The 27,823-nt window shown below is 38.2% G+C and overlaps 1 protein-coding gene across 1 annotated transcript in view; it reads left to right on the forward strand.

Annotated features, from left to right (window-relative positions):
* Positions 1-27,823, forward strand: part of ythdc2 (YTH domain containing 2) — a 41,601-nt gene that overhangs the window by 417 nt on the left and 13,361 nt on the right. Inside the window, 24 exon segments of the mRNA XM_085414605.1 lie at positions 1,531-1,696; positions 1,874-1,964; positions 3,443-3,639; positions 4,180-4,382; positions 4,840-5,006; positions 7,027-7,129; positions 8,911-9,067; positions 10,026-10,133; positions 10,257-10,387; positions 12,987-13,122; positions 13,320-13,446; positions 13,761-13,826; positions 16,916-17,091; positions 18,014-18,110; positions 18,497-18,584; positions 20,295-20,375; positions 20,468-20,550; positions 20,683-20,788; positions 22,213-22,332; positions 22,413-22,685; positions 23,021-23,147; positions 24,624-24,811; positions 25,934-26,123; positions 27,057-27,148. Coding sequence (XP_085270731.1) covers positions 1,537-1,696; positions 1,874-1,964; positions 3,443-3,639; positions 4,180-4,382; positions 4,840-5,006; positions 7,027-7,129; positions 8,911-9,067; positions 10,026-10,133; positions 10,257-10,387; positions 12,987-13,122; positions 13,320-13,446; positions 13,761-13,826; positions 16,916-17,091; positions 18,014-18,110; positions 18,497-18,584; positions 20,295-20,375; positions 20,468-20,550; positions 20,683-20,788; positions 22,213-22,332; positions 22,413-22,685; positions 23,021-23,147; positions 24,624-24,811; positions 25,934-26,123; positions 27,057-27,148 — 3,267 coding nt within the window. The 5' untranslated portion in view covers positions 1,531-1,536.

A 27,823-nucleotide genomic window follows, 5' to 3' on the forward strand; every position in this document is an offset into this window, starting at 1 on the left:
TAACCTTTATGCTAGAAGTTACACGGCTTACACAAGTTGCACTCTTTGGATAACTTTTCAAAAATAAATCAAAAGTAGATTAGTATTGATGTCCCAACTTCACTGTTTTTATGCTTTTTGGTGATGTTTTGGCAGCATGTCAACGTGTCCAAAGGTTTCAAGTCGCAGCTATGATATAAGTAGAAAGCAAGAGTAAAAGTCGTCTAAAATGTATTCCAACTTCTGGTCAAAACAGGTATAATCTTATCCTACCAACACTGTGATCCACAAGCACTACCCTATGCCGAGAACTGTAGTTCTGTATTTCTCTCGGTTATGATTGAAAATGTTTAAACTCATTAGTTGTGGATGCTACCTTTACGGTTTTGTAATTGGCGGGAAAGAAAATTGTTCGAAAACGACATGTATCTCCAAAGAAGAGTCTCGAAGCATTCTATGACTGTGAGTGGCTGAAACAGACCAAACCATAACTAGGTAGGGCTGGCGCCACTCGGGAAGCACAAGGGATCATGTGTCTGGTTAAAGTTTGAAGGTTCATCTACGCCAAAGTACAGATCAGGATGAACGATTTCCATAAGGTCCAATACAATCGTACTGCAGTTCCACTCACCACAAAAATCATCTGTTGGTTATATTGCCATTTGACTTTTTTCTGATACTGATACGCACAACAGCGCGCGCATAAACTTAAGAAATCCAGCAGCATAACTGAACCGATGAAAATGAATCGTGTCTTTATTTTGAACAAAATAATAGTATGATGGTGCATTATGTTGAGCAGGCACCTGACTTTGTAAAGCTGTGACGATCACCAGTTAACATGGGTGTGTTTCATAAATCAGTAACAGGTATTATACAGCTCACAGAGGGAGCAAGATGTGGCTGACCTGTGTACTCGTGGGAAAAACGTGTGCTTGCGATTTATGTCACATAAATGCATATATATGAAACTTCGGACTCTATTGATTTTTATTTCATTCATTTTAGTCATGTTTTGTATTTGTTAGTAAATTAACAGCTAGCTTAATGTACTTAACACCTTATCTTTTCTGATATCTTTCCTTTTTGAAGCACCCAATAGCAATACCACCTCACACAGCTAGATGGAAATACAATAAACAAATGAATCAATAACATAGTGGTGAGTTGACATTGATTGATTTAAGTGGCTTAAAAGACAGTAGAACATTTTGAATCACGCATTAAAAAAATTAACTACAATATTTGATTTTTAAAAGTTCTTTTTAGCTAGAGCATCACTAGTGCATTCAGACATTCCTCTACCATTGAATTAGGCAAGATTGTCTGAAGTTTCTTGCTTACTTAGCTTCAGCTGTTGTCATGCCAGTGGTTGTGGGGATGCTGAACAGAGTCACAGTCTCAGGGGGAAAAAAATAACATTCAGGAGATATGCAAGTCTATAGATTCTCTTTTTATGTTGGTTTGTTTAGAGGTTAACAACAAATAGGCTGCAGGAAATGATGCATGCATGTATGTTTTCACAACACTTTTTCTGTTGTTTTCTTGCAGTGCAATATGTCAAAAATTGGTGCAGCTACACAAAAACCATCCATGAATCATAATGCACCACAACATGGTTCCAGTGTCAGCAACTTTAAAGAAATTCATATTGATGAAGAAGTCAAGATAGCAGTGACCTTGGCTTTTGAGAGGTTTCAGTACAGTGACCAGAAAGGTATAAGCTGTTTTTATTGGTCTATATAAGAAAATGAAAAACATTCATTCTTATAGTATCTGACATCATTTTGCCAGTGTCATATTCATTACATCTCCCAGAATGAGCAGAAAATAATTATGGTTGTCACTCAATAATTTGCTACTATTTATTATTTTTCTTTCCCTGACTAAACAGAGACGGAATTTCCTTCCTCCTTGACCAGTACAGAGAGGGCTTTCATTCATCGAATGGCCCAGTCTCTGGGTTACATTTCTAAGAGCAAAGGGTAAGTTCTTCCTCCAGGATTGTTGCTCATCAGTATCTCAGTCATTACACCTTGTGCTAAATGTAAGTAATTAGCACTGAAAATGAGCTGAGTAATTTAAAAATGAATGTACCCTCTTTCTTAAAAGGGAGACAGAGCATTAATCTGCAGTAAAGTTGGTTTGTAGTTTTGATTTAAGTGATTTTAATGGTGACTTTGCAATTGCATATAATGTCTATAGCCATACCTTATTGCTGATCTGGACTTCCTTAATAAAAAGAAATATAATACTTAGGAATTATTAGTGTTAGGGTGAATACATAGATGCCAGTGGTCATTACAAATTGTGCTGTTTGTGTTTTCTCCTGCAACTTTGCACTTGGCATCTCTGAGGTCAATTTACCTCAGAGATGCCAAAAGTTGACAAAAGCCTTCTTTTCAGAAACAACTATGCATGCTTGAATAACTGCTCTGCTTCCTATTCAGCACTTACACAAGGATTAATTAAAGTTATCTAATTTAATTCCAGTTACAGGAGTACAGACATAGTCCATTGTAATTATATCAGTAAATAGCTTTTGATCACACCTTGTAGATTTTGCATTTGTAGAGACACTGAATTATAATCAATTTGCAAATTTGTGTTTAAGTATAATCACAATGTGATATGAACAGGGTTTGAATATTTAAAAAGAACATTTCATCAAAGATTTCAATTAATCCTTGAAACATTTTTATGTGATTTACTGCCAGACTAGTAAAGTAGTATTGGTTAAATTTTAATAAATGTTAATTATTCTAGATTATTTCAGGAACTATAAAATTCTCTGAGGTGATTGAGACGCTAGCATTTAAAGATTATACATTTTATCTAAAATTAATTAAGCCACATTCATTAGAGGTAACTAAACAGGTATGTGCAACTAAGTTAGACATATCACCACCATACCTCTCGTCAGACTTGTCAGATCTTACTGTCAGCTGGTAAACTGGTGGGTAATTAAAAGAAGAAATTTAATTATATTGAATAACCAATGTTGAATTCACAAAAAAACCCAAAAACTTGACAGCAGTGTAACAAGAAATACAAGACGTTTCTGTCTGTGAGTCCCACTTAATACAAGGAACAGTGTCTTGTTTTTCACAATACTGCAATTCAGTTTTTGCAGCATGACCAGTTCCTGGCACACATTTATTAAATTATGCTTTTTATGTCATTTCTGTCCTTAACAGCTCTCTTTCCAGTTCCTTCAAAATCCTCTTTTATCACTTATGCCTCACTTTACTGCTACACGCAAAGGGAAGGTCATTAGTGAACCTAACAACAGGGGTTTCAAATACATCACTTCTTCACTGAAGACCAACCACACATCCCCACAAGCTAGACTGGGACTGAGGAGCTGTCAAGCCTAACTTACAATTACAGAAACCCCCAGAGCAATAGACCAAAACAAGTTTTAATAAGTATGGTAATGGAGAACGTTTTCCTTGTCTTTCAGAAAGGGACCAAATCGCTTTGTCACCATCAGGAAGAAGAATGAAACGGATAATCCTCAGCCAACCATACCCATGACACTCTCCCAGAATACCTTCTATTTCATCCGCAGTCTGCTACAGAGGTTTCCCGTCAGCAAGAAGGAACGAATAGATATACAACCCAATGAAAAAAGTGGCATATCTGTGCCTGCAGAACCTGGTGACTGTCATTGTGTGTGCATAAAATACAGCTGTGTTTTACTGATGACTGCTAATATTCTCTATGAACTGGAGAGAAAACAACAAAAAAAGGACCAAACTGATGTTAAAGCAAAATGTTGACTCTTAGCTTACTGGGCTGCACGGGGAGAACATTGGTAGATATACATTGGCTATAACTTTATGTCTTAAAATATAAAGGTACAAAGTCACAGACAGAAATAAAGTCAACTTTGCTTATTATTCCAGTTTGGACATTTCAAAATAAAGACCCAAATTGCTTTAAAGACTGTGCACACTTTCAGCTGTCTTTTTTTTTTTTTTGTGTGTGTGTTTCCAAGCCTGACTAGTCATATGGGTTTGAAACGCTTTTTGATGTGGACCAAATCTCCCATATTGTGCTTCTGTAACAGTAATTGTAAAATAATAACAAACACACACACAAAGTGAAACAGAAATATCTTTTGACACCTTTCGTCTTTGGATATAGCTCAGTCAGCAGCTGCATTCTTCTTAGCCTGTCTTTGTTGTGTTCTTTCAGACAACAGTTATGACAAGAACAGAGCGAGCGGACGTTTAAACAATGGGATTCCTATGGTTCCTCGGAGGAGAAGTCCATCAGAGCTGGACAGTTTTCGATGCTCCCTGCCTGTGCATGAACACCAGGAGGAGATCATCCAAATTATCAAAAAAAACAGGGTCGTGCTTGTGTTGGGAGAGACTGGCTCTGGAAAAACAACACAGGTGTGTCTGTGGACAAATAGATATTCCAACACTCGGTTCTGACATCTTAGTCATGTTTGCTTTCTACATTTTTTATTTATTAAGATGTTTATCCTAAGATACACACTGAAAACGTAGACAACGCACCAGTAGCCTCTGGCTGTAATTGCTCTTAGGATGTGGAGGTTACTTGGTAACCTTACCTCCGGTACCTCTGCTTATAACAAGTAAAATATTTAGATACTCAACCTGTACCTATATGTTATGTTAATATTATAATATGTTAAAAATATCCAAAGAATATCTTTTTAGAATGGGTTTCTTTTCAAAAGTATAGTTGATAAAATATTTAATGCATGTTTTAAAAAAAATAAAGTCATAATTATATATTGTGTCTGGGAAAAATAGATCTTAAAATTTACTGTGTTGGGGTTTTCCATTTTCAATGTGGTTATACATATTGATATATTTTATCCAGATCCCACAGTTCCTTCTGGATGACTGCAGCAAGAAAGGAGAGTCCTGCAGGATCTTCTGCACTCAGCCCAGACGCCTGGCTGCCATTGCTGTGGCTGATAGAGTGGCAGCTGAGAGGGGGGAAGGTGTGGGCCAGACTGTCGGCTATCACATCAGACTTGAGAGCAGGTAGATAAGACCAAAGCGAAAAATGACCAAATTATATTTAGGTTTCAGTTAAGCAAAGGACTTGTAACATGTTCACAGTACACATGCAACTGTAAATAATTTTTAAACTGATAAAATAATCAGAGTTAAACCTAAAAAAAAATTCATATCCAAAAAAACCATTAGAGGCAAAACCGAAATATAAAAGCAGACCTGTCCCTTTGTAAATAATGTGCTGTGGATATAAAGCAACAGTATAGTTGAATTTAATTTTATTTATATAGGGCCAGTTCACAACAGCAGTCACCTCAAGGCACTTTATATTGTAAGGTAAAGATCCTACAATGTTAGAAAGAACATCCAACAATTAGATAATCCCATAGAAAAAAGCACTCTGTGACAGAACCAGGCTCAGGGAGGAGCAGCCATTTGCTGTGATGGTGAGGGGAATGGGAAGAGAACAGAGAAAGACAGGAGAAAAGGCAAACGATAAGAGAAAGAGCCAGAGTATAATGCTAGTGATTAAATACAGTAGTGGTGTATAAACACACAGATAGTTTAAAAAAAAAAAAAAAAAAAAAAGATGAGCGAAGAAGAAACGCTCAGTGCATCATGGGAAGCCTTCCAGCAGCCTAACACTATGGCAGCCATAACTATAACCTTTATCAAAAAAGAAAATGTTAAGCCTAATCTTAAAATTAGATAAAGTTTCTCTCTCCCAAATCTAATCTGGGAGCTGATTCCATAGTAAATGGGCCTTATAGCTAAAGGCTCTGCCTTTCATTCTGCTTTTGAAAACCCTTGCATTAGGGTTGTCCTCCTCATCCCTGTGTTGTTGTGGAATAGTGAGGCTTGGCTCTTGGAAAGTTTGAGCATTGTGCTCATAGTGTTGAGACATCCTGTTGTGCCAGTTACGCACGTCTTCTGATATCTTCCCCTGTCATTGTAAATCAATGCACACTCCAGTTAGCTACTGACACAAAATAAGTCATGCTTACTGGTGTTAACCCTTGTATGGTGTTCGGGTCTGTGAGACCCGTGTTCAGTTTTTTTCAAAAGTTTTTTAACAAAGGTAAAGGGAAAAAATTAACCATGTTTCCTGTTCATATGTCTTGTAATTGGGATGAAGTAAACATCTGTTGAGTAATTTAACATAAAATTGTTTGATAGTGTTAATTTGGAAAGCCAAAACTCTAGCGGGTCCACCAGACCCATGAACACTGGCTGAGTAACAAAAATACGAACACCACACAAGGGTTAAAATTAGCTTAATTTACAGTAAATGGCCTGGCACCACACTGAAACACAAAAACCATAGTAACTCAGGTTTGTTTGTTTCAGTGCGGAATAGACGAGATGAGCTTAATGGTGCACACTGAGAGATTTCTAACATGTTGTAATCAGCCAGTGTTTATAAAATAGAGTTTTCGTTTTATCGCAATTCCTTTCCTGTCTGCTTGAGAGTGTTTGCTGTAAGGAAGCTCCTAGCGATTAATTTCTCAGTTGACTAAACTAGCAAAAAAGAAAATTTGACTGAACAGTCTAAAACTAAGAAACACTCAGATATTACGTTAAATTTGAACTGTTTAATGGACAATGCCAACAATGTCAATGTTATGAACACAGCCCTACTCTAAGCTGATTGACTGAACTCCTCATCCTGTCACTAGGGGATCCGTGATCTCATTCTTTTGCCTTTTAAAGATCTCAAATTAACAGTGTTTTTATTCCCAAATAATTATAAAATCAATCTGGCTTCAATGCAAGTCTAATAGCAAACATTTTCATCCTGATATTGCAGTCGCCTGCATTGAGGTCCTCTCAGCTTGTTTTACAAGTGTGAACTTTCAGCTGAAGCATTGACAGTACTGACATGTAAGTGATGTCAGAAGCATGACAGAGCCAATGAAAAACCTGAGCTTTTTAAATACGAAATTCATTTTAAAATACATGCTTCGCACTTTTTGAAGAGTGATTTATGTTTGGAAGTTACATGTTTCTTAAAATGGAATTATAAATATGAATACTTTGCATTTCTCAGGGTATCTCCCAAGACATTGCTGACTTTTTGCACCAGTGGAGTACTCCTCAGAACACTGATGACTGGAGATGCAAGCCTGACAACTGTCACACACGTCATTGTGGTGGGTATGAGGATTATACAAGCAGACAGCATATAGTCTTAAAAAATTTTTCATCTACATTATATTGCCTAAAGTATTCACACATTATTCACTCATACAAATAATCGAGGTCAGCTTTTCCAATCACTTCCAGGGCCACTTGTGTAAATCAAGGTAACATCAAGCACCTAGGCACGCAGACTGCTTCTCCAAATGTGTGAAAGAATGGGTCTCTCTCAGGAGCTCAGTGATAATAGCATAATACCGTGATAGGAAGCCATCTATTAAACTGTTAGTGATATTAAAACAAAGTGAAAGCAATTAGGAGTTTAGGATGCCATGTAAAATCACTGAGCAGTGTACCTAGTGAGTAGGGATGGGTACCGGTATCCAGTGCTATTAAGGCACCGGTTCTGACATAAACTGTAGTAACCAGACCAAAAAGCAGCGCACATTTCGGTGCTTTATTTCTGTGCTTCCCCCCCCCCCCCAAGATGTCATACACTTTGGATTCTAGCCAATCATTTTACCTTTGCAAGCGTAGTAGGCGGGCACAGGTGCGTACGTTCTTTTAGAGCAGAGCTACAGATTAAAAATGCCCAAGGCGAAGCGGTCAAAAGTCTGACTGTACTTCACAGCAAAAGATGCAAACTCAGCAGCCTGCAACAAGTGCTTTAAGGTGATACTGTGCAAAGGAGGTAACACCTCAAATCCAATGAAACACCTGGCGACGTATAGCATTTTGTTAAAAGCCGAGAAATGCGCCGTATTTGATAGCTTGCTGCGAACCACACACCGAGCACATCTACTGCGGGTGTGGTGCCTGTTATCGGACGCGGAGTTAGCAACATCCCCCAAGAACCCGAGGAGTAGAGTCCTGGCCCCTAGCCCTGCCAGTGTAGCAGAAATGATGATGGATGATGACGGCAGCAGCAGCCGTTCTTCTCTGAGGGAGTAGCTTAATGTTGTTCGTGTGTAATTTACGTTGAGTAGGCTAATCACGTTATTACATTAATGCATGTAAGGTGAACTAGCAAACACAGTCGTAGTTACATGCGGCTGTCTTCTTGTTTGATGGCAGATACTCCCTTCACCCTGGCCAAAAAGGCTAAAATGACAAAAGAAAAAGTGGGAAACAGCTAAACATGAGAGGTTTTTGGACAAAGTTTTTTTTTTTTTTTTCTTCAATTGATTAAGCACTGCTTCCAGCCAAGAGTGATACCATATATGCCCTATAGCTGCAGAAAAGGCTAACATTGTTATCTTTTCACAAAAAAACAGCTGAACATAAGAGGTTTTTGGACAAATTGTGTGTTCTCCATTCTTTAAGCACTGGTTCGAGCACCGTTTAAGCACTGGCACCGTTTCAGAAGTACTGGTTTGGTATTGGTATCGGATAAAACCTAAACGATACCCATCCCTACTAGTGAGGTTCTATTGCAGAGTCCATAGCTACAGACCTCCAAATTCCACATAACCTTCAGATTAGCTCAAGAATAGGACATAGAGAGGTTCATGGAATGGGTTTCCATGGCCAAGCAGCGGCATCCAAGTTGGTGCTGACAGTTGCAGTCCAATTGATTTAGATTTTTGGCTATACTTGGTTATGTTTCTGGTATATAAAATAAATAGTAAATAAATGAAAACTGTCCTAGTGGAATGTAGTGTTTTTGCTGCCTTCTTTGCTTTTTCAAGAAGTTACCTCTTCTCACATAGTAGGCAAGATGTAGTACAACATGTCACAGAAAGCAACATTAAACCAATGGAGATAGTTAAAAGAAAATAAAACTGACTCTCAACAGGATGAGGTGCATGAGCGTGATGGTCTGACTGACTTCCTCCTCACGAAGATGCGGGATGTGCTTCAGAAGATTCCCACAATAAAACTGATCCTGTCTAGTGCAGCCCTGGATATAGACCTGTTCCGTCAATACTTTGGCTCCTGCCCAGTTATTCACCGTAAGTCTACAAACCTGTCTACAAAGTGTTAGTGAAATCAAAATTAATACCAGCTGGTGATGCTTTAGCACTTTGCTTACTTTATTAGTTACCTTTGTTTTTACTACAATGAGAGGAAATGCTTTACAATAAGAGCAAAATCTGGGATAATGGCGACAAGTAGAGGTTAAAAAAATAACCCTGTGTAGTAAAAAAAAAAAAAATCTTGTAATTATGAGAAGTCATAATAATGATCTAAAGTCATAAGTATAGCAAGCTTGCTCATTATGACAGCTCCTTTCTTTTTTTTGTACTAGTGGAAACAAGGTTGCATAGTCTGAGTCACAGCTGAACAACTGAGATAATAGATTAAAGATTGCGGTTTAGAGCAAGGTCCTGAAACACTTACAAATAATGAAATGACTACTATTTTCACCAATGGAGCAACAGTTATATATACTTGATATAGTATAAATATTTTCGTTATATAAACAAAGAAACACATGACAAAAGCTTCTAGATTAACAGTAGCCATTGCCCAAAATATAGTCCATAATTATTTAAATAATGATACTTCTTTTGTAATTTTGCAGCTCTACAGTCAACAGTGGATTTAAATCAATCCAGATGAAATTAAAATGCAAAATTAATTTCAAATTATATTCATTTGTAATTTGAGCAAAGTTACATGGAAGGAAATTTATTCATGTCGATGTTGAACATAAATCTGTACAGCAGCTACAGATCACATTAAGGCATTTATTTTTTAATACAGATAAGATAAATGGACATGCTTTCATGGATTCCCTTCAGGAACAGTTCATTTCCATATTCAAAAATAAGTTCATATGTTTGGGAAATAAAAAAATGAGTGTGCTTCTCCAAGGTTTGTGGATTGTCTATATGTGTTGAAAAGTCATGTTTTCATTTTATTTGATATAACTTGAGGGGTTCAAAAATGTTCCTTTTTTTCCTGTAGTCAAAGGAAGACACTTTGAGGTGAAGGAGTTCTTTCTAGAGGATATTCTGAGGCTGACAGGTTTCACCAGAAAGGACATGAGGAAATACAAGGAAGAGACAGAAAAAAGTATGACTGCGCGCGCACACACACACACACACACACACACACACACACACACACACACATATACACAGCGTTTGTTTGGTCTTGTCTTAATCTCTTTTGTGTATCACACATTCTGGTTCTCAGAGGACAGAGAACAGAAATATTTAACAGAGTGGTGTCAAGCAGTACAGACCAGTTCTGTTGGGCAGAAACAGAGCACCCATGCCACAGGCTTCCTCCCTGACAGTGACTGTGGGACTAGCGGCTTTAAGCAGGTAAACCACCACCACCACCAAAATACACCATGTTCTCTGTTACACCTAGAATAATAAAAAATATTATTTTTGTGTTTTCTGCAGAGAAAGGTTACATGTACAAACTAAGGAGAGGGATAGGGCTGTTTTCAATTACCCATGCCAATGTTGGAGCCCTTTACTGACCATTTAGACTGATATCTGAAGTTGACTTTTGTTTTGATTTCTGCTTACTTCTTGAAGTTTTCTAACAGCATCTTAAACTATTGTAATTCTAGTGCATTAACAAAAGACACAGATGGACTGAAAGCCAATGTTCGTTGCAGGGCTCGCAAAATTGCTAGCACAACGTCCCAGGGCTAGCAATTTTTCCAGTCGGGCTACCAAAATCTATCTCTGCCCTGCCCGTCGGGCTATCATAGGAAGGAAAAATATATGTCAATGCTTTTGCATTCTTTCGAAAATGTAGCTGGGTAATTATGTCATTGGCATTGATGAGCCACTGTCAATATGTGACATATTGAAATCGCGTTTGAATTTGCGCTTGTTTTTTGCTTTCACCGTCACTTTGCGATCGCGTGAACGGTGTGTAGAGAGCAGCAGCACTGATTGGTGAGTGACGATTAATTGCGCACCAATTCCTCTGACATAGTCTTATCACTCATTAGCTTACTATGCAAACATGACAAGTGAAATCTCTCGCAGCAAGCTTAAACATGTGAGAAGTTGATCGCGCAGAGAATCGCTGACCGTTATGTAAGTACGTGTGTAAAAGCAGCAAGATTTAAGCCGGTATTTTAGTTCTGCTCAGCCAAATAAGACAGGTCAGGGTGAAGAAGGGACAGCCAAAGAAAAGCCGATCACAAAACGGAAAAGTTATGACAAATCAGACAATGAGGCAAAAAAAAAAAAAAAGCGCAGCTTTTTTGGTTTCATGGACAAAAGAATTTCTGTAGCTGGAATATGACGAGCTAAATAACATGATGTTCTCCCAGGTGTGTTGTGAGTTTCATTCGATTTGTGAGTCAACAAGTGCCTTTGTTACTGGGACCAGTCATTTTAAGAAAGACCCCATCAGAACCCATGAGAAATGCAAGAAATGCATTATTGCCCACGGAAACAAAAACATAAATAAAAATGCTCTCTTTTTTATTCGGGCTACTTAAATTTATTTTGGGCTACCAAAAACTGAATTGTGCCGGCTCAAAGGGCTACCAGAGATTTTGAAATTTTGCGAGCCTTGCGTTGTGTAGAAGTTTCATGCATTTCACTGATTCGACAGTTTTGAAAAGTGTTACAATAAATTTATAATGAGCATATATTCAAGAAAGATTGTCTTAAATTAATATTGGCAGGTTCTAACATTAGATGTTGTTTTCAGTTAAATATAGGGTTTAGGTGTTTTGTAAATTATATTATGTTATGTTAAGCATGTATGTCCCATCATGCTTTAAACAAGCTATAGTTCAGCCTCTTCTTAAAAAACGTAACCTGGACCCAACTTTTCTGTCCAATTACAGGCCAATCTCAAAGCTTCCTTTTCTCTCTAAAGTTTTGGAGAAAGTGGTCTACTTACAGTTGCAGGCCCACCTTGATTTTAACAAGATCTCTGAAAAATTTCAATCTGGTTTTAAATCACTACATATCACTGACACAGCACTTTGAAGGATTTTTAATGATATGATAACTCTGGACTCTGGCAGCCCTGCTGCCTTTTATTGTTGCCGACCCCTGGTATAGACACACATCAGAACAATATTATAGTTCTATATTCACATTGCTCGCACTTTGGTTTGCTACTATGAGAAAGTAGCTTTTAAATAATACTGACTGCCAAGAGTGCATTTTGACATTTGTAAAACTGTTAAATAAAATCCCATCATCTCATACTTTATGACTCTACCTAAAATGAGCTTATAAAGATGAATAATTACTGCTGTGTTGAGGATGATATTTTGAGTTGGAACTGAGCAGATCAGAGTGAGGGAGTATGTGACCAAACCCATAGGGAAGTGGGTGGTTGCCAGCTGTTCTGAGGAGCAGTGCTGAACTGAGCTGAGAGTCCAGAGTGTGGAGAACTAATCCAAGCCAATAAAAATCCAGAGCACAGCAGCCAATCGGGTGTCAGGCCTGAGCAGGAGAGCCTAGGAGATGAAGCTGCAGAGCGGTGGCTGAATGAGAGGCTGCAGGTTTAGTGATTGGACGCAGATGTGACTTGGAAAAGCATGTGGAGAAACTTGACATTTGTACCAGTAAACAAGAGCACACAGGCTTGTGTTCCGTGGACTTTCTTTTAAAATGATATTAAGATGTTTATTATCCTGAATGAATCTAATGTGCCCGTTTCTTAGCAGAGGTGGAGCATGAGTTAATTCTATAGAGCAAGTTACAGTTTGGATGCCTTTATACTTATTTCCATAGCAATTTGAAGAATTATGAAGCGTTTTATGGTTACATTTTGTCATATAGAAATCTTGACACCCTTGAACCAGATAATGGAAATGGGTGTAAACACAAAAACACAAACTTTGATTTTTGGCAACATATAAACAGACGTCTGTTTATATGTCAGCAAATTGTTTTATCCAGACAAGTTATGCTTTATATTGTTTTGTTACAGAATGAGAAGGACACTGAACAGATGGAACCATGGCTGAGGAGGGAGATGGACTCATGCATTTCTAGCATTTTCCTAAATGAGGACCAAGATTCTTTCATTCAGCTCTTCAATCTGATCCTCAGTGAAAGTGTTAATGGTATGAATCTGATGGGTTATCTTAAGTGTCGTTGTTAACAAAATAACATTTAACACTAACAGTGTTAAGTTGATGTAAAGCTGGAGATACTATCATAAAACTACAAAAAAAATAATGATGAGAAATAGTTTTATTTACATTACATGATATTCCAGTTCAGTTTGATTTGGATTGATTTCCCAAATCTTTTTATGTAGTGGACTACATGCACAGTGAAACAGGGACCACACCACTGATGGCAGCAGCAGGTCGAGGATTTATTACACAGCTGGAGCAACTCCTCAGTCTGGGTGCTGACATTAACATCAAGGCATCCAATGGATGGTAAGAAAACACAGTCACAATCCGGTTTATTAATCGACAGTGACCAGTCTGTGATTCACAGCCCTGTTGTTTGGTTTTCTTTCATCATCCATAGAAATAGACAAGGCATATCTTATAATTTATTAAAGCATGTAGTAGTAGTTATTAAGTAATGTAATCTTTAACAGTAACTACAGTTTACTACAGTCTTCCTGTAAAAAAAAATATAAATAAAGAAAGAAAGAAATCAAAATAAATAAAATAATCAAAAATGTAGTTGCATAAACTGCAAAATTTCATACACGTGACTCTGTTTTTTATTATTCTGTTTTCAGGACTGCCTTAGACTTTGCCGAGCACTTCCAGCAGACTGATACTGTGGATCTATTGAAATCATCCATGTGAGTGTTTTTTGAAATGTTGTCCTTTGGAAAGTATTCAGACATGTACACGTGTTAATGTCTTATAGTTGTAATTCTAAATGAGTTTTTCCCTTTTACATATGGCATCTGTTGGTCATAGCTATGTACAGTTATGGTCAAAAGTTTACATACACTTGTAAAGAACAAAATATTACGGCTCTCTTGAGTTTCCCGTTATTTAGAATAGAATAGAATTCAACTTTATTGTCATTGCACAGGTACAGGGCAACGAAATGCAGTTTCTTTAGCCATGATATAGATATATTACAATATATATTAGCAATAATATAGATATGCAAGTATATTACAGAAATGGGTCTATTATGGTGTGTTATAATGTACACGGTATGAAGTATGTTATGAATATTCTATAACTATAAGTATGTACAGGCTGTAGTGAGTACAAGCTATGTACAGGCTATGAACAGGATATAAATATGAAATAAAAAACTATACAGAAATCTGAGATATACAGTTATACAGAAATGGGAACTATGCAAGTTATAAACAGTTGTAGGATTAAAAATTATCGTATGTACAGAATGATTATTTACACAGAGCTATACAGTAGTGCAGTTAAGATAAGCAAGATATGTGGTTAATTTCTACAGAGCCTATATAAAGTGCTAGTGGTTGTGAGTGGTGGTTCAGTCCATTTTATTATTGTGTGTTTGAGGGTACAGTTGTCCATTTTGTGTGTGTGTGTGTGTGTGTGTGTGTGTGTGTGTGTGTGTGTGTGTGTGTGTGTGTGTGTGTGTGTGTGTGTTCAGTCCATGAGTTTAACGTGGGTCAGATGTCAGGAGGCAGAGTTCAGGAGTCTGACAGCTGTGGGGAAGAAGCTGTCAGTGGTCTGGTGGTCTTAGTCCGGAGGCTCCTGTAGCACCTCCCAGAGGGCAGGAGGGTGAAGAGTCCATGTGATGGGTGACTGGGGGTCTTTGATGATTTTCCCAGCCCTTTTCAGACACCGCTTCCTGTAGATGTCCTTTATGGCAGGAAGTGGTGCTCCGGCGATGCGCTGGGCAGTTTTCACGACCCTCTGCAACGCCTTCCGGTCCGAGGCAGAGCAGTTCCCGCACCAGACTGTTATACAGTTGGTCAGGATGCTCTCGATGGTGCAGCGATAGAAGTTCACTAGGATGTCGGAGGACAGGTGGCTCTTCCTCAGTCCTCAAGAAGAAGAGGCGCTGGTGAGCCTTCTTGACCAGCTTGGAGCAGTTGGTCGTCCAGATGAGATCTTCGGAGATGTGGACTCCCAGGAACTTGAAGCTGGTCACACACTCCACAGCCGTCCCCTTAATGTGGATGGGTGGATGTGGGTCAGCATTCCTCCTGTAGTCCACGATGAGCTCCTTAGTCTTCTCGGTGTTAAGCAGCAGGTTGTTTCTGTCGCACCACTCAGCCAGACGATCCACCTCCTCCCTGTAGGCGGCCTCATCGTTGTCACTGATGAGGCCAATCACTGTGGTGTCATCTGCAAACTTAATGATGGTGTTGGAACAATCAGCAGGTCTGCAGTCGTGGGTGAAGAGGGAGTAGAGGAAAGGGCTCATCACACAGCCTTATTTCTACAACTCTGATTTTCCTCTGATAGAGTACATGGAACAGATACTTCTTTGTCACAAAAGAAATTCATGAAATTTGGTTCTTTTATGACTATATTATGGGTTAACAAAAAAAAAAAGTGATCACATCTGCTGGGTCAAAAATATACATACAGCAGTGCTAATATTTGGTTACATGTCCCTTAGCCATTTTCACTTCAATTAGCCGCTTTTGGTAGCCATCCACAAGCTTCTGGCAAGCTTCTGATTGAAACTTTGACCACTCCTTTTGACAGAATTGGTGCAGTTCAGTTAAATTTGATGGCTTTCTGACATGGACTTGGTTCTTCAGCATTGTCCACATGTTTTCAATGGGGTTTAAGTCAGGACTTTGGGAAGGCCATTCTAAAACCCTTATTCTAGCCTGATTTAGCCATTCCTTTACCACTTTTGATGTGTGTTTGGGGTCATTGTCCTGTTTATTTATTTCTAGTTTTTGGATCGGAATAAACAGATTTGACCAATCAGAGCACTGCATTTTGCAATAAGTGCACTCATAACTCAAAACACACACTGGTACTGAATATATAATGATATGGAAATAGTAAAATAATAGACACACAGATAGACACTACTCCAGGTAAATCTCTACCTCCTCAGATGTGGTCCCCACTCTGGCAACACAAACTCAAACTCCCCCATTGAAGTGTGGGAATTCCAAAAAGTTGATTCTGTTCATCTGGACGTAGCGTGATTCTTGATCAGTAATATGCAAATGGTCATGACAATTTGCGTATTAATGAAAGAAACTGACCTCACAGCCCATTTTTCGTTAGTGGTGCCAGTGGGGGGGGGGCTGTAGCTCAGGAGGTAGAGCAGGTCATCTACTGATCGTAAGGTTTGTGGTTCAGTCCCTGGCTCCCCCTAGTCTGCATGTGAAGTATCCTTGGGCAAGATATTAACCCCAAGTTCCTCTCCAATCCATCAGAGCAGGAATGTGTCTGAATTGTAGTGAATTGTAGTTAGCACTTCAAAGCATAGAAACAGTGCTTGGGTGTGATTGGGTGAATGTGGTATGTTGTATAGAGTGCTTTGAGTACTCCAGGAGAGTAGAAAAGCATTATATAAGAATCAGTCCATTTACCATTTAGTGTCAGTCATTATGCAAATTTACTATTTATGAGGTTAGGGGAAACCTGCAGTCAGCTGAGACTGAGTAAGTCACTTGGATGGGTCACTTAATGTTTCTCCCACTGAAAACTCTATGTCCAGATGAACAGAATCAACATTTTGGGATTTTCTTACGTGGCTGATTGAGCATGCATCATGAAGTGTGGGAAGTGTCAGTTTCTGATTATAATTTTTTGAAATGTAATAAATACCAGATACATAAATTAAAAGCTTTTTAGTTGTTCAGATGTTAATTTTATTCATTGTAATTTATGTTTACAACACTTGAGTCTTGTGAAAAACTTTAAGGTTTATGAATTCTTTGTGAAGCAACTGAATATTTTTGTTACTGTGCAGTCCTTTGGGAGAGGTGAGCAACCTCAATGAGTCAGCTCTGGTGCAGTGTGACCCTGAGATGAGCTTAGAAGACCAAGAACTTCTCAGGCTGTACCATCATAGCTTTGATGATCAGTGGGTAGACCTGGAGCTCATCATGAATCTGCTGCACAACATCTGCTCCAATACCAGTGATGGTAAGTATCAGGACGATAAAGCCACCCCTTATATATTTACTTTGGGAGACAGACTCTATTTTGTCCTTTTAAAGGGGTTTTGAGCAATAATTCTCCAGACTTTCTGAAGGTCTTTTTTTCTGTGGACATTGTCTGCTTTTACATTGATTTTAAGTTCACTCATGGCACCTGATGATTTTCAAAGGAAGGCTTTTTGTTTGTCAAGCCATTTAATACTGAACTGTGAACCATTTAATCATAAAAAGGCACATAACACATACTGCAAGAATTTGGCAAAGAACCAATTTTAAATTCTATCCTTAGGTGCTATGTTACTGTCAGCCATGATTTGTTTCCATTTCTTGATATGAGGAAAATGTCAAATGTAAGACACAAAAATAGCATTTTTTTGAATCAACAAAGTTATTTCCAAAGCGCTATTAGCCAAAAATATGGCACATCTCTGCTTAGCGTGCAGGCTGTTCTTAAGGAAACTAGACAAGTGGCAGGCCTAGCAAAACTGTCGGCAGCAGATGAATAGTATCTGAAAATCTGAAAGAGATGTCCTTAAGAAATAGGAAAACATTTAGCAAAGACCTGACACAGGAGCTGAATTCAAGGAGCTCTTGAATTCATGTACTGTTCACTGACACCTCATCAAAAAGGGTCTTAATGAAAGGGTGGCTGCCAAAGTTTTTGGGTGCTAGCCAGTGCAATACTCTTAAGTCTGGTTACAACAGGCTCTGCTGTAACATGAAACAGCATAGAAAGCAATGGGAAATCTGGTAGCACATGAATATCAACATAAAATGCAGATTGGTGTGAACCTGTGATTTATAGCAGTGTCTTAATCTTTTCTAATTCACAATGCCCTTACTTAGTTTAGTATATCTAACAGATATCACCAGCTGTGCTAGAAAGTGAGCCCTTTTTTGGTCTTTAGGTGCCATCCTAATTTTTCTTCCTGGATATGATGAAATAGTGGAACTCAGGGACCGCATTCTCCATGATGATAAGAGATTCTCTGGCCAAAGTGAAAGGTAAAATGGTTTCTGTTGGGATACAGTTCAAAATGTCAAGAAAAACACAATCCAATGATTCTGATATTATGTTAAGCCCAAAGTTGAAATGAGTTTTTTTGTCTTTGTTTTATATAATAACATATTTGATATACCAGTAAAACATTTCAGAAAAGTTGGGGCATGTATCAGGTCACGTTGGAGCACCTTTTTCTAAAAGTCTGTAAGCATTTGGGAATGTAACCACATGGTCAATTTAGTTGCTGATAGGAAATTATGTAATGTAATGTAATGCAAATATGTCCTTAATTTTCATTGCTTAGCTTGTTTCATTATTAAGTTGTGCTGAGAAGACAAAAGCTTGCAGAAAAGTGCATGCTTTCTGATAGAGGTGTGTTGTTTCTTAGGTACCATGTGTTTACTCTACATTCAGACATGCAGACTCAGGATCAGAAAAAAGCCTTAAAGACCTCTCCTCCTGGTGTCAGGAAGATAGTGAGTCACTGGTGTTTCAGATGATGTATAATGGTGTATTGTGTGTGTATGCGTGCATGTGTATGCGAATTAACTCCAAATTAAGTCTGGACCAAAAATTTGGTCCAGACTTAATTTGGAGTTAATTCAAATAGTTTAGCAGAACTGAACTACCGTATTTCCCGGACTACAAAGTGCACCTGAATATTAGCCGCACAAGCTAAAATCAGGGGAAAATCCTGTTTTGTACATACATTAGCCACACCTGACTAAAAGCCGCAGGTGTTTCAATGTTGACTTATCATATGTAAGAGAATATGCACAAAGGGAATTGTCAGGAAAGAGATGGCTGTTTGGAGACATTAATATTTTATTAATATTTTGAAAAACAAGTTACGGGTACATATTTGCATAACTTTTTAGGTATATGTACAAGTACTGGTAATTACAAGTACGAAACATGTACTGTGCTTCATAAATGAGTAACAAATGTAGTACATAACAATAACCTACAGCACACCAGAAAAATAGATTCGGACTACCTTTTAGGCTCAGGTGCAGTGACACGGCTTCAACAAGAAGAAAAGTCAGTCATTCACCACCATCTTCCTGCGCACTAAAACCACCAAAGTCCTCTTCTCCAGTGTCGGAACGAACAGGTTCAGGGTGGCTTCGTCATCCACTCTCAGCTTCTTTCATTCGTTGTCACTTTCAAAACCAAACAAATCCTCGTTGTCAGTGTCAGAGTCAAACACCCTCTGAAGGGCCGTGGCGGTGTCCTCCTCTCCATCATGCAGCAGTCCAGCACTTCGAAATCCGTTGGTGATCATGGATGTTTTCACACTTTTCCACGCTGTCAGAATCCACTGCTGGAGTTGAGCATAACTTGCTTTTCGCAAGTTTATCGCCGCTCATCATCCACGCCTCCCGCTGAACGCGTAGTGGTACTTTGAAGTTTGTTTTTCGCGCTACTTCGTACGGCACTACGTTGCCTGGCGAACGGACATGTGACCAACATACCACTCCTGAACCCCGATACTGTGTGTCTGATCACATGCCCTTCCGCCAGGCAACGTAGTGGCGTACAACAGCGGAACAAACAAAACAAATCGTCTTATGATATGACAAAAATCATGGAGAATCCATAGAAAAGCCGCACCTGACTAAAAGCCGCAGGGTTCAAAGCTTGTGCAAAAAGTAGCGGCTTATAGCCCGACAATTACGGTATTTAGGGATTATTACCATTACTGAGCCATTTTGTTGACTGTTTAATTGCATAGGCTGTATTCATACTAACTTTATACAGTGCAGTGCAGCCTTCAGATCTGGTTCATATTTGAATGTTTGGATTAGAACTTTATTCCACAGTAGTACAAAACCCCCAAAACTAACACGAGACATGTTTGACCTATAATAATGAACAAGAAGAATAGGATACTTGGAACAACCAACCTGTGAAGTGTATATATTAAAAAAAAAACAACCTCATTCTCCTACCCAGAAGAATGTATCCTAAAGGAAAATGGTATGTCCGACATTAATTTAATTCAGCATTGTCTGCTTTCTTTTATGAAGTTTGGAAGTTTCAACATCATTTCACAAAAGAAGCTGTAATCTAGTGATTTGTGCCATCGCTCAGGAGTATTTTATTCATTTAATATAACGCAAAATGATATTTGAAGGAAATGTGCTTATGAAACTAGATTGTAACTGGTCAGTTTTTCATTTCAGATTCTTTCTACTAACATAGCTGAGACGAGCATCACCATCAATGATGTTGTTTTCGTCATTGATTCTGGAAAGGTCAAAGAGGTACACTAACACTTCAGAAAGTTGGATTTAAATTATGACTCTATGGATTTCATAAAGGTGTTAGTATTTAACTGAAACGTTGCCTGTTGCAGAAGTCTTTTGATACTCTCAGCAATGTGTCCATGCTAAAGACTGTGTGGATCTCAAAAGCCAGTGCTCTGCAAAGGAAAGGAAGGTATTGTAGTGTTCATATTTTTATTATAAGTATCAAAAAAAACTATGCTAAAACTTACATTGTTGGCTTATGGGTTTTACTCTTACAACCAAATACTACTCCATTGCTGTTAAACAAATGACATGTCTACAGAGCTGGGCGCTGCAGGCCAGGGGTTTGCTTCCATCTCTTTAGTCGACTCAGGTTCAACAATATGCTGGAATTCCAAGTTCCACAGCTCCTCCGGATGCCTCTACAGGTAGAAACATACTACATGTTCATGTTTCAAGTCTAAATCTATTCCTGCAGTTGTGCAGGAGTTGGTTGCTGTTCTGCACCTGCAGAATGATATGTAAAATATATATTCCTTTATCAAAGCCTATAGCTATGCTTACAACTTCTGGCTATAGTGCAAAAACATTACTATTAGTTTTATAGCGAACATGCAGAGTCATAACACTTATGTTGAACTGATGGTTATCTACAGAACTGGTAAAAGTACAGACTTTCTGTACTGAAGTAGAGGTACAGATACTTGAGTTAAAAAATACTCTGTTAAAAGTTAAAGTACTGAAGAAACTTCTTTACTCAAGTAAAAGTAAAAAAAGTACAGGTTTTGAAATGTACTCAAACTAAAAAAGCAAAAAGTAGCTCCTTGAGGGACAATTCTATTGTCCATTTTTGTACAGAGGTAACTGAACCTTGTGCTATATTAATATAATGATAAAATAATATTAGTACATAAGAATACAAATTTTATTTGAATCTAAATTCAAATTCTAAGGAATGTACTCAGCTTGAATCTCTTATGTAGGCCACAAGCAGTGAAAGATAATTCTATATTTTCTCCACGCCTGAGCAGTAAAATGAGTACAGTCAGGGATTACAGTGGAATTCAACAGGTGGTGAAACTCTAAGATCTGTGTAGTGGCTCAGCATAGGGAAAGAATCTTTCAATAACTTTCAATAATTTCTAATGTGAGCTCCAATTGGTTTTCTTAGTTTATGTGCTGTGATCAGCTGACTTGTTGCTCTTTGTGGATTTACACAGCTGAATTCAACAAGATATCAGCAGATGTTTCACAGCTATCCTGGCTGATTTCCATCCCCTACACTGACACTGTACTGTTTATACCATCTTTAAACTAGACAGGATACAGTTGGTTTGAAGTTGGAATTCAGTGAAGGACTCTAAGCATCATCAGTTTAGATGCAAATTCATCTCTGCTACACTTGTGTAACCTAACATTAACCATGAGCACCACTGCCATTGTGCACCAGTTCAACACAGAGCTTTACTGTCAACTCATCACTGCAAACTAACCTATTTATCCTGAATTAACCTACCATTACTAAATGAAAATGCATCTGTATGTGATGTGTTTTTGACATACAAATTCAATATGTGATTAAAATGATGCCATTACACATAAACTTTAAATCTGCAGTTTATCAAGCGCCACTGAGCAGAAAACGCTACTGTGCAATAATAAAGTATTTGTAAAACTTGTATCATGATGGCTACATGATATAAAATTTGACTATGGCTTACTTAAAGAGCAGGATGCTTTATTTCACCTTTTAAAATTCCACATGTAACATAGATGTGTGTTACCTGTGTTACAGTACAGTAGGTTGTTTATCCCAATAATTCTAAACACTAGATCATGTTGTGTGTGTAAGGAACTGTGTCTGCAGACCAAACTGCTGGCTCCCTCCTCCTGTCCAGTAGCTGAATTCTTGGCCAAGGCTCCCCAGCCACCTCCCACACATGCTGTCCGAAACGCTGTGCAAATGCTGAAGGTAATATTTGAAACAATCTGGCAATAAGCCTTTGTGTCCATATTGACTCTCACCACTCTTCTCTTTCTATTCACTTTTAGAAAATAGATGCTATGAACCAGTTTGAAGACCTGACTGATCTGGGCTACCACCTGGCTGATCTACCTGTGGAGCCCAATCTGGGGAAGATGGTGCTGTGTGCTGTTGTTCTTAAGTGTCTGGACCCCATTCTAACCATTGCCTGTACCCTGGCATATCGTGACCCTTTCATTCTTCCCACCCAAAGCTCACAGAAGAGAGCTGCTCTAAGCTGCAGAAAACGCTTCACTTCCAACACCTTTAGTGATCACATGGCCTTACTTAGAGCTTTCCAGGTAGGCAGAAACCCATACGAAGAGTGTTTTAGGTTGAGTGCTTGATTTTAACAATGTTGTAATGATGGGTTTTACGACGCTTGCGTTGATTTATTCCTATCTCCCTTTCAAAAGTAAATCTCATAATTTCTTAACGACACTAAGAAGACAACTTTTAACAGATATCTACCAAAAATGCATGATCAGTGATTTAAAAAATATTGACTCATTAATTGGGATGATCTATAAAAATGTATTTTTATACATGTTTTGGATTACAAATTTGAGGTCAGTCCCTTGTGATTAAAAGTTATTGTTAAACATTTCTCTGACATCTTTGTCTTCTGTGGTGCCAGGCATGGCAAAAGGCTCGCAGTGAAGGTTGGGAGAGAGCCTTCTGTGAGAAGAACTTCTTGTCCCAGGCTACCATGGACATGATACTTGGCATGAGGACACAACTGCTAGGACAACTCCGTGCAATTGGTCAGTTCTACTTTTTTCTGTGATATTCCATACATAACTCACTAAAGGTTAGATTCGCTGACCCCAAACCCTGCTGCTGGCATTATTGGATAAGTCTTAAATGGCCATTTTAAATTCTGCTTTTGCTTTTTGGGTTTTGAAATCATTTGTTATGTTATCAATATATTTTATTTAAACCTATTCTTCTTTGCTTAATTTTATCAAGTCTGATGTCAAATTTCTTTAAATTCCTTTTTACCTTATATTGGTTTTATTATGTTACATTCTGTTGAAGCATGTTTTAGCTCATTTGCATTTAACATGGTTACTTTTTATTGGAACAATAACATGATCACTGTGTGGTGATAGCTCACACCACTGATTGTAGTGCCAATGATTTGAGTCAGTCCTTCAGGTTGCCCTCTAGAAACTGGCTCTCAGTGTTTAGGGCAAAGCCCTAGGTATTTCCTGTCCCTGAGAGCATTGAGCAGGGAAATTCTCAATGTTTCTTTTATTTAATCCTCCTCAGTTTATCATGAAAATCAGATATTTAACATAATTGGGTTGGACAGCATTGTGTGGATTGTAAAAAAAATTATCATTTAAAGTTGTATATCAGTTCACTTAATAGGGCCTCTAATTTACTTGCACGTTGTGTGCCCCCCATTTTTTTTCCTCAATGAGTTTCTTCCTTCACTGCGGTGTGTTTTTCTGTACTGTCCTCTATTTGATATGCTACTAGAAGTGGCTAAAGTCTTACAATAGGAATTCTGGTGTGTCAGTGCCAGATTAATCAGTGTAAAGTACCAGCATGTAAACGCAAAGTTGATGAAAATGCTTGAATTTGACAGAATATCTGTGAACACTGTAATTTACATAAAGTATTAGATATATCTTATGACTGTTACAGGGATTATTACTACCCAACTCAAAAAAATTTAAGTAATGCTTTTTAAACAAGAGTATAGCATCAAGTCAGTTAAACTTATGGAAAATTGATCTGCTCAGTCAAGTAGCACAGGGGGTTAATGAGTGCATGCATACATGCAAGTTGGTGCCAGTTTCAATGCTGTAGGTGTATTTCCTAAAAATCTTGGATAAATTCTAATGTTAGTGACCTCGACCAGATCAGAGGTAAAGTTTTCTGAAAATTTTGTGAAACCAATAACTAAAGAAAAATTTGAAATATCTAAGTGACCTAGGATTTTCAAATCAAATCTCAGATGAGTTTGAATCCTGGTGACCTTGACCTCAAGGTCAGAGGTCAGGTTTTTGGAAAATCGTGTAACTGCAATAACTTGAGTAAACGGTGGTGTAAATTGATACTATAGGTGTATTTACTAGGAGGCTGAGGGGTCGCAATGGCAGCCGCCAGTGTTTTTAAACATTCCTGTGGTTTTTGGCCAAGGTTAAAACTGATTTAGACCTTACTATGAAATTTGAATAACAAGGAAGGGTTAGGGATTAGTTAAGGTAAGCAGTCTGTTTGTCCCCCAGGTTTTGTGCGAGCCCGTGGGGGCTGTGACATCCGTGATGTGAATCTAAACTCGGAAAACTGGGCCATGGTGAAGGCAGCCCTGGTAGCTGGCATGTACCCAAATATGGTTAATTTCAACAAAGAGTCTTCCCTGAAGAAGCTTCACTTTCATCCCACATCTGTCCTAAGCCAGTTTCAGTTTAAGGAGGTAGGAGATGCACACACACACACACGCACACACAGTCTTATGCATACATGCAGTTAGCTTTATGGGTATTTGGAGAATGACCTAAGTTTTGTCATTTTTCCTATGTATACCACCAAAGTGGATTTTATATAACAAAGCCAAAATGTTATTCAAGGTGTAAACTTTCAGCCTTAATTCAAGCAGTTTCACAAAAGTATTCTATTAATTGTGAAGTACTTATTCCCATGTTCTCGATTTCCTTTTGATTCTCTTATCGCTTCTTATTGCCTCAACTTTGAGAGTCGCAACAATCTCTAAGCAGCATATTAAAGACATTACATCCATGCATGTTGTTGCATGTTAGACGTATATGTCTCCTCTATTTTGTGATCAGTGTTGGGGTCATTACTCAACAAAGTAATTAGAAGACGTATTACACAGAACACTTTTCTTAAAAGTAATGCAGTACATCACTTAATTACACTCAGTGTGTGCACTCAGTCAGATCATCTATAAGCACTGGTGACCTGATGTTATTGGATGTCCTACATGCCCATGCTAAAACATTCCCTCCACTATGTTTGACAGATGTGATATTCGGAATATGAGCTGTTTCTTACTTTCTCTCCACTTTTCTAATTCTTCTCCTACAAGATAATTTCAAATCTGATGAAAGCCCAGTAGTTAATCTAAAAAGGGATTGCACTCTTTTGGACAGAAACCTCTTGAGGTTTCACCTAGAATATGCTGGAGCTGCTCTGCCATTTGTACAATTATTGCTCTTAATGCTCCTTTTACCTCTCTGATCACTTTGGATTGTATTTTGCACATTTGCTATAGATGTTCGATCAAGCCCTGTTACTTCTCAGTTTTCTAGCACTCGTTTTTTTAATGTTACTTAGTCTCAGCTTTGAGTGCGTGCAGTTGTTCCCTTCCACCTGGGGTACCTAGAACATGTTATTTATTCTCAGCTCATTGGATCCATGTGTCATTGCAGGTGCTTGGGTATCATCTAATTCTTCTTTTACCACACTTGGCTCATTATTTCCGTACTGTTTTCCCTCTTACATAACATTTAAAAATGTTTTAAATCAGTGCAAGGAAAGGGTTTTAGTCGTGTGAATGTGTGTTTCTCCTGTTTAGAAGAACCAAACCAGAATGGCCCAGGCCCTTCCCACAGATTGGATGATCTATGACGAGATGAGCCGAGGCCACAGGATGGTCACTGTCCGCTGTTGCACCCTTGTGACTTCTATCACTGTTGCCATATTTGGAGGTTGTTCCAGATTACACAGCTCTGCCCTCCATGAACCTGCTGTACAGAAAACTAATGGTAAGCAAGTCATAATACTACATAGCTCAGCTTGGTAATGTTAATATAAGTTTTGTGTACAATACATGCATAATATGAACAAAAATACTCTGGCCTCAGCACTTAGTTGCACCACTCTTTAACTTTATGTGGTCTCCCACTCTGTGGCTGAATTTCTGAATGCTTCCCACTTTGCAATATTACTTACAGTGCATTGTAGTATATCTAGGTACTTTATTTTATACCTTTGACAAAGAGACTAAAAGCACCTGAATTCAAAGATTAAGATTGTCCACAACGTGCATGTGATTATTGTGCTGACATGCAACATGGGAAAAATATGGCAATGCCTGCTTGTTAGACCTCACTGTTTACTGACAACAATATATCTTAATTATTGGCTAAACTAATCACTTCTGGATACTTAGAACAGAAACACAACGGAAAAGCTGACCAATGAACACAACAACAAATAAACACAATAAGAAAGGAAATTATGAGTTATTCTTATATGAGCAGAGTCAAAAGCAAAGTATTTAAAGAAAAATTATCTTGAGTCAGGCCATAAAATTACGGACAAGAAGACTTAAGAAGCCAATAAGCACACATAACTTTTAATGAAATGGATGATTCGAAAACAAACCAGCCCAATAACGAACCAAAAAAAATTGCATACATCTTCAGAGACTATTACAAGGAACGATACTCTCAATCATTCATTTCAAGCGCTTTAGTTTCACTTTGAGATAGGTCATGGTTCAGGTTCTTGGGTTATTCTTTCACGACCTGACTCCTGAGTTGAATTTCCTAGAGACATGGTCTTCTTGACCATTGTTAATTTAAAAAAACAAAAAAACCTAAAATGTAGACACATTAAATCTTTTAAATGCCACATTTTATAAGCCCACACTGTGCAGAATCACAGAGTCAATGTCTTAATTTTCTTTCTTTTAGAAAATCCACTGGATGACATCAGTGACAGTGAGACAGAGGATCTATCTGAGATAAGGATAGATGACTGGCTCGGCTTTGAAATGGACAGAGAGGTGGGAACAAAGGGAACATTGCTTCCAATGCCAACTTTTTACCTTTTGGAGTCCTTTGTTATTTTCCCTATATGAAAACATCTGGGCTGTTGTCTGCCAGTGATTAAAAATCCTCTTGTTTAATCTCATAAATCATAATAAGGAGGAGGATTTTAATTGCTTTGCATTTCTCAGTCACTTTGTAAATAATTGAATTCCAAAATCTACTCAAGTTAAACCCTTTGTGAAGATGGTTCTCAGTGTCCTGAGTCATTTAGTTCTTTTTGGCCAATTACACTTAATGACTAAATTAAAGTAATAGTCTAGAGAAGACCCTCATCATGCCTTATTAGAGATATTACCTCCTTCCATCCTATTTGAGACTCCAACTAGCATTGGTCTATGGTTGCCATCTATGATTAACAGTTCTCTGAGGCAAGGCCGTGGTTTACACATTAAGTTGGCAAACTAATAAATTATTCCCTCCGAGACACAAATCCCTTTGGATATTGCATTAGGAAACCTATCTGGCGTAAAATTGCCAACTCTGCTTCTTTTTGTTCAGCTGCCAAGTCCAGTGTTTGAAATGGCGGTGTAGTGTTTTATTCCTCTCTGGGCCTTTACATGTAAAATCTCATTCCTGTTTCTTTCATTTAATGAACAGTTCTAAGCTGTGACATGTGGTCTTCGTGGCTG

This window comes from Rhamphochromis longiceps, linkage group LG7 (assembly GCF_057381845.1).
Source record: "Rhamphochromis longiceps isolate RC_006_pf linkage group LG7, R_longiceps_female_GT1.1, whole genome shotgun sequence".
NCBI lineage: Eukaryota > Metazoa > Chordata > Actinopteri > Cichliformes > Cichlidae > Rhamphochromis > Rhamphochromis longiceps.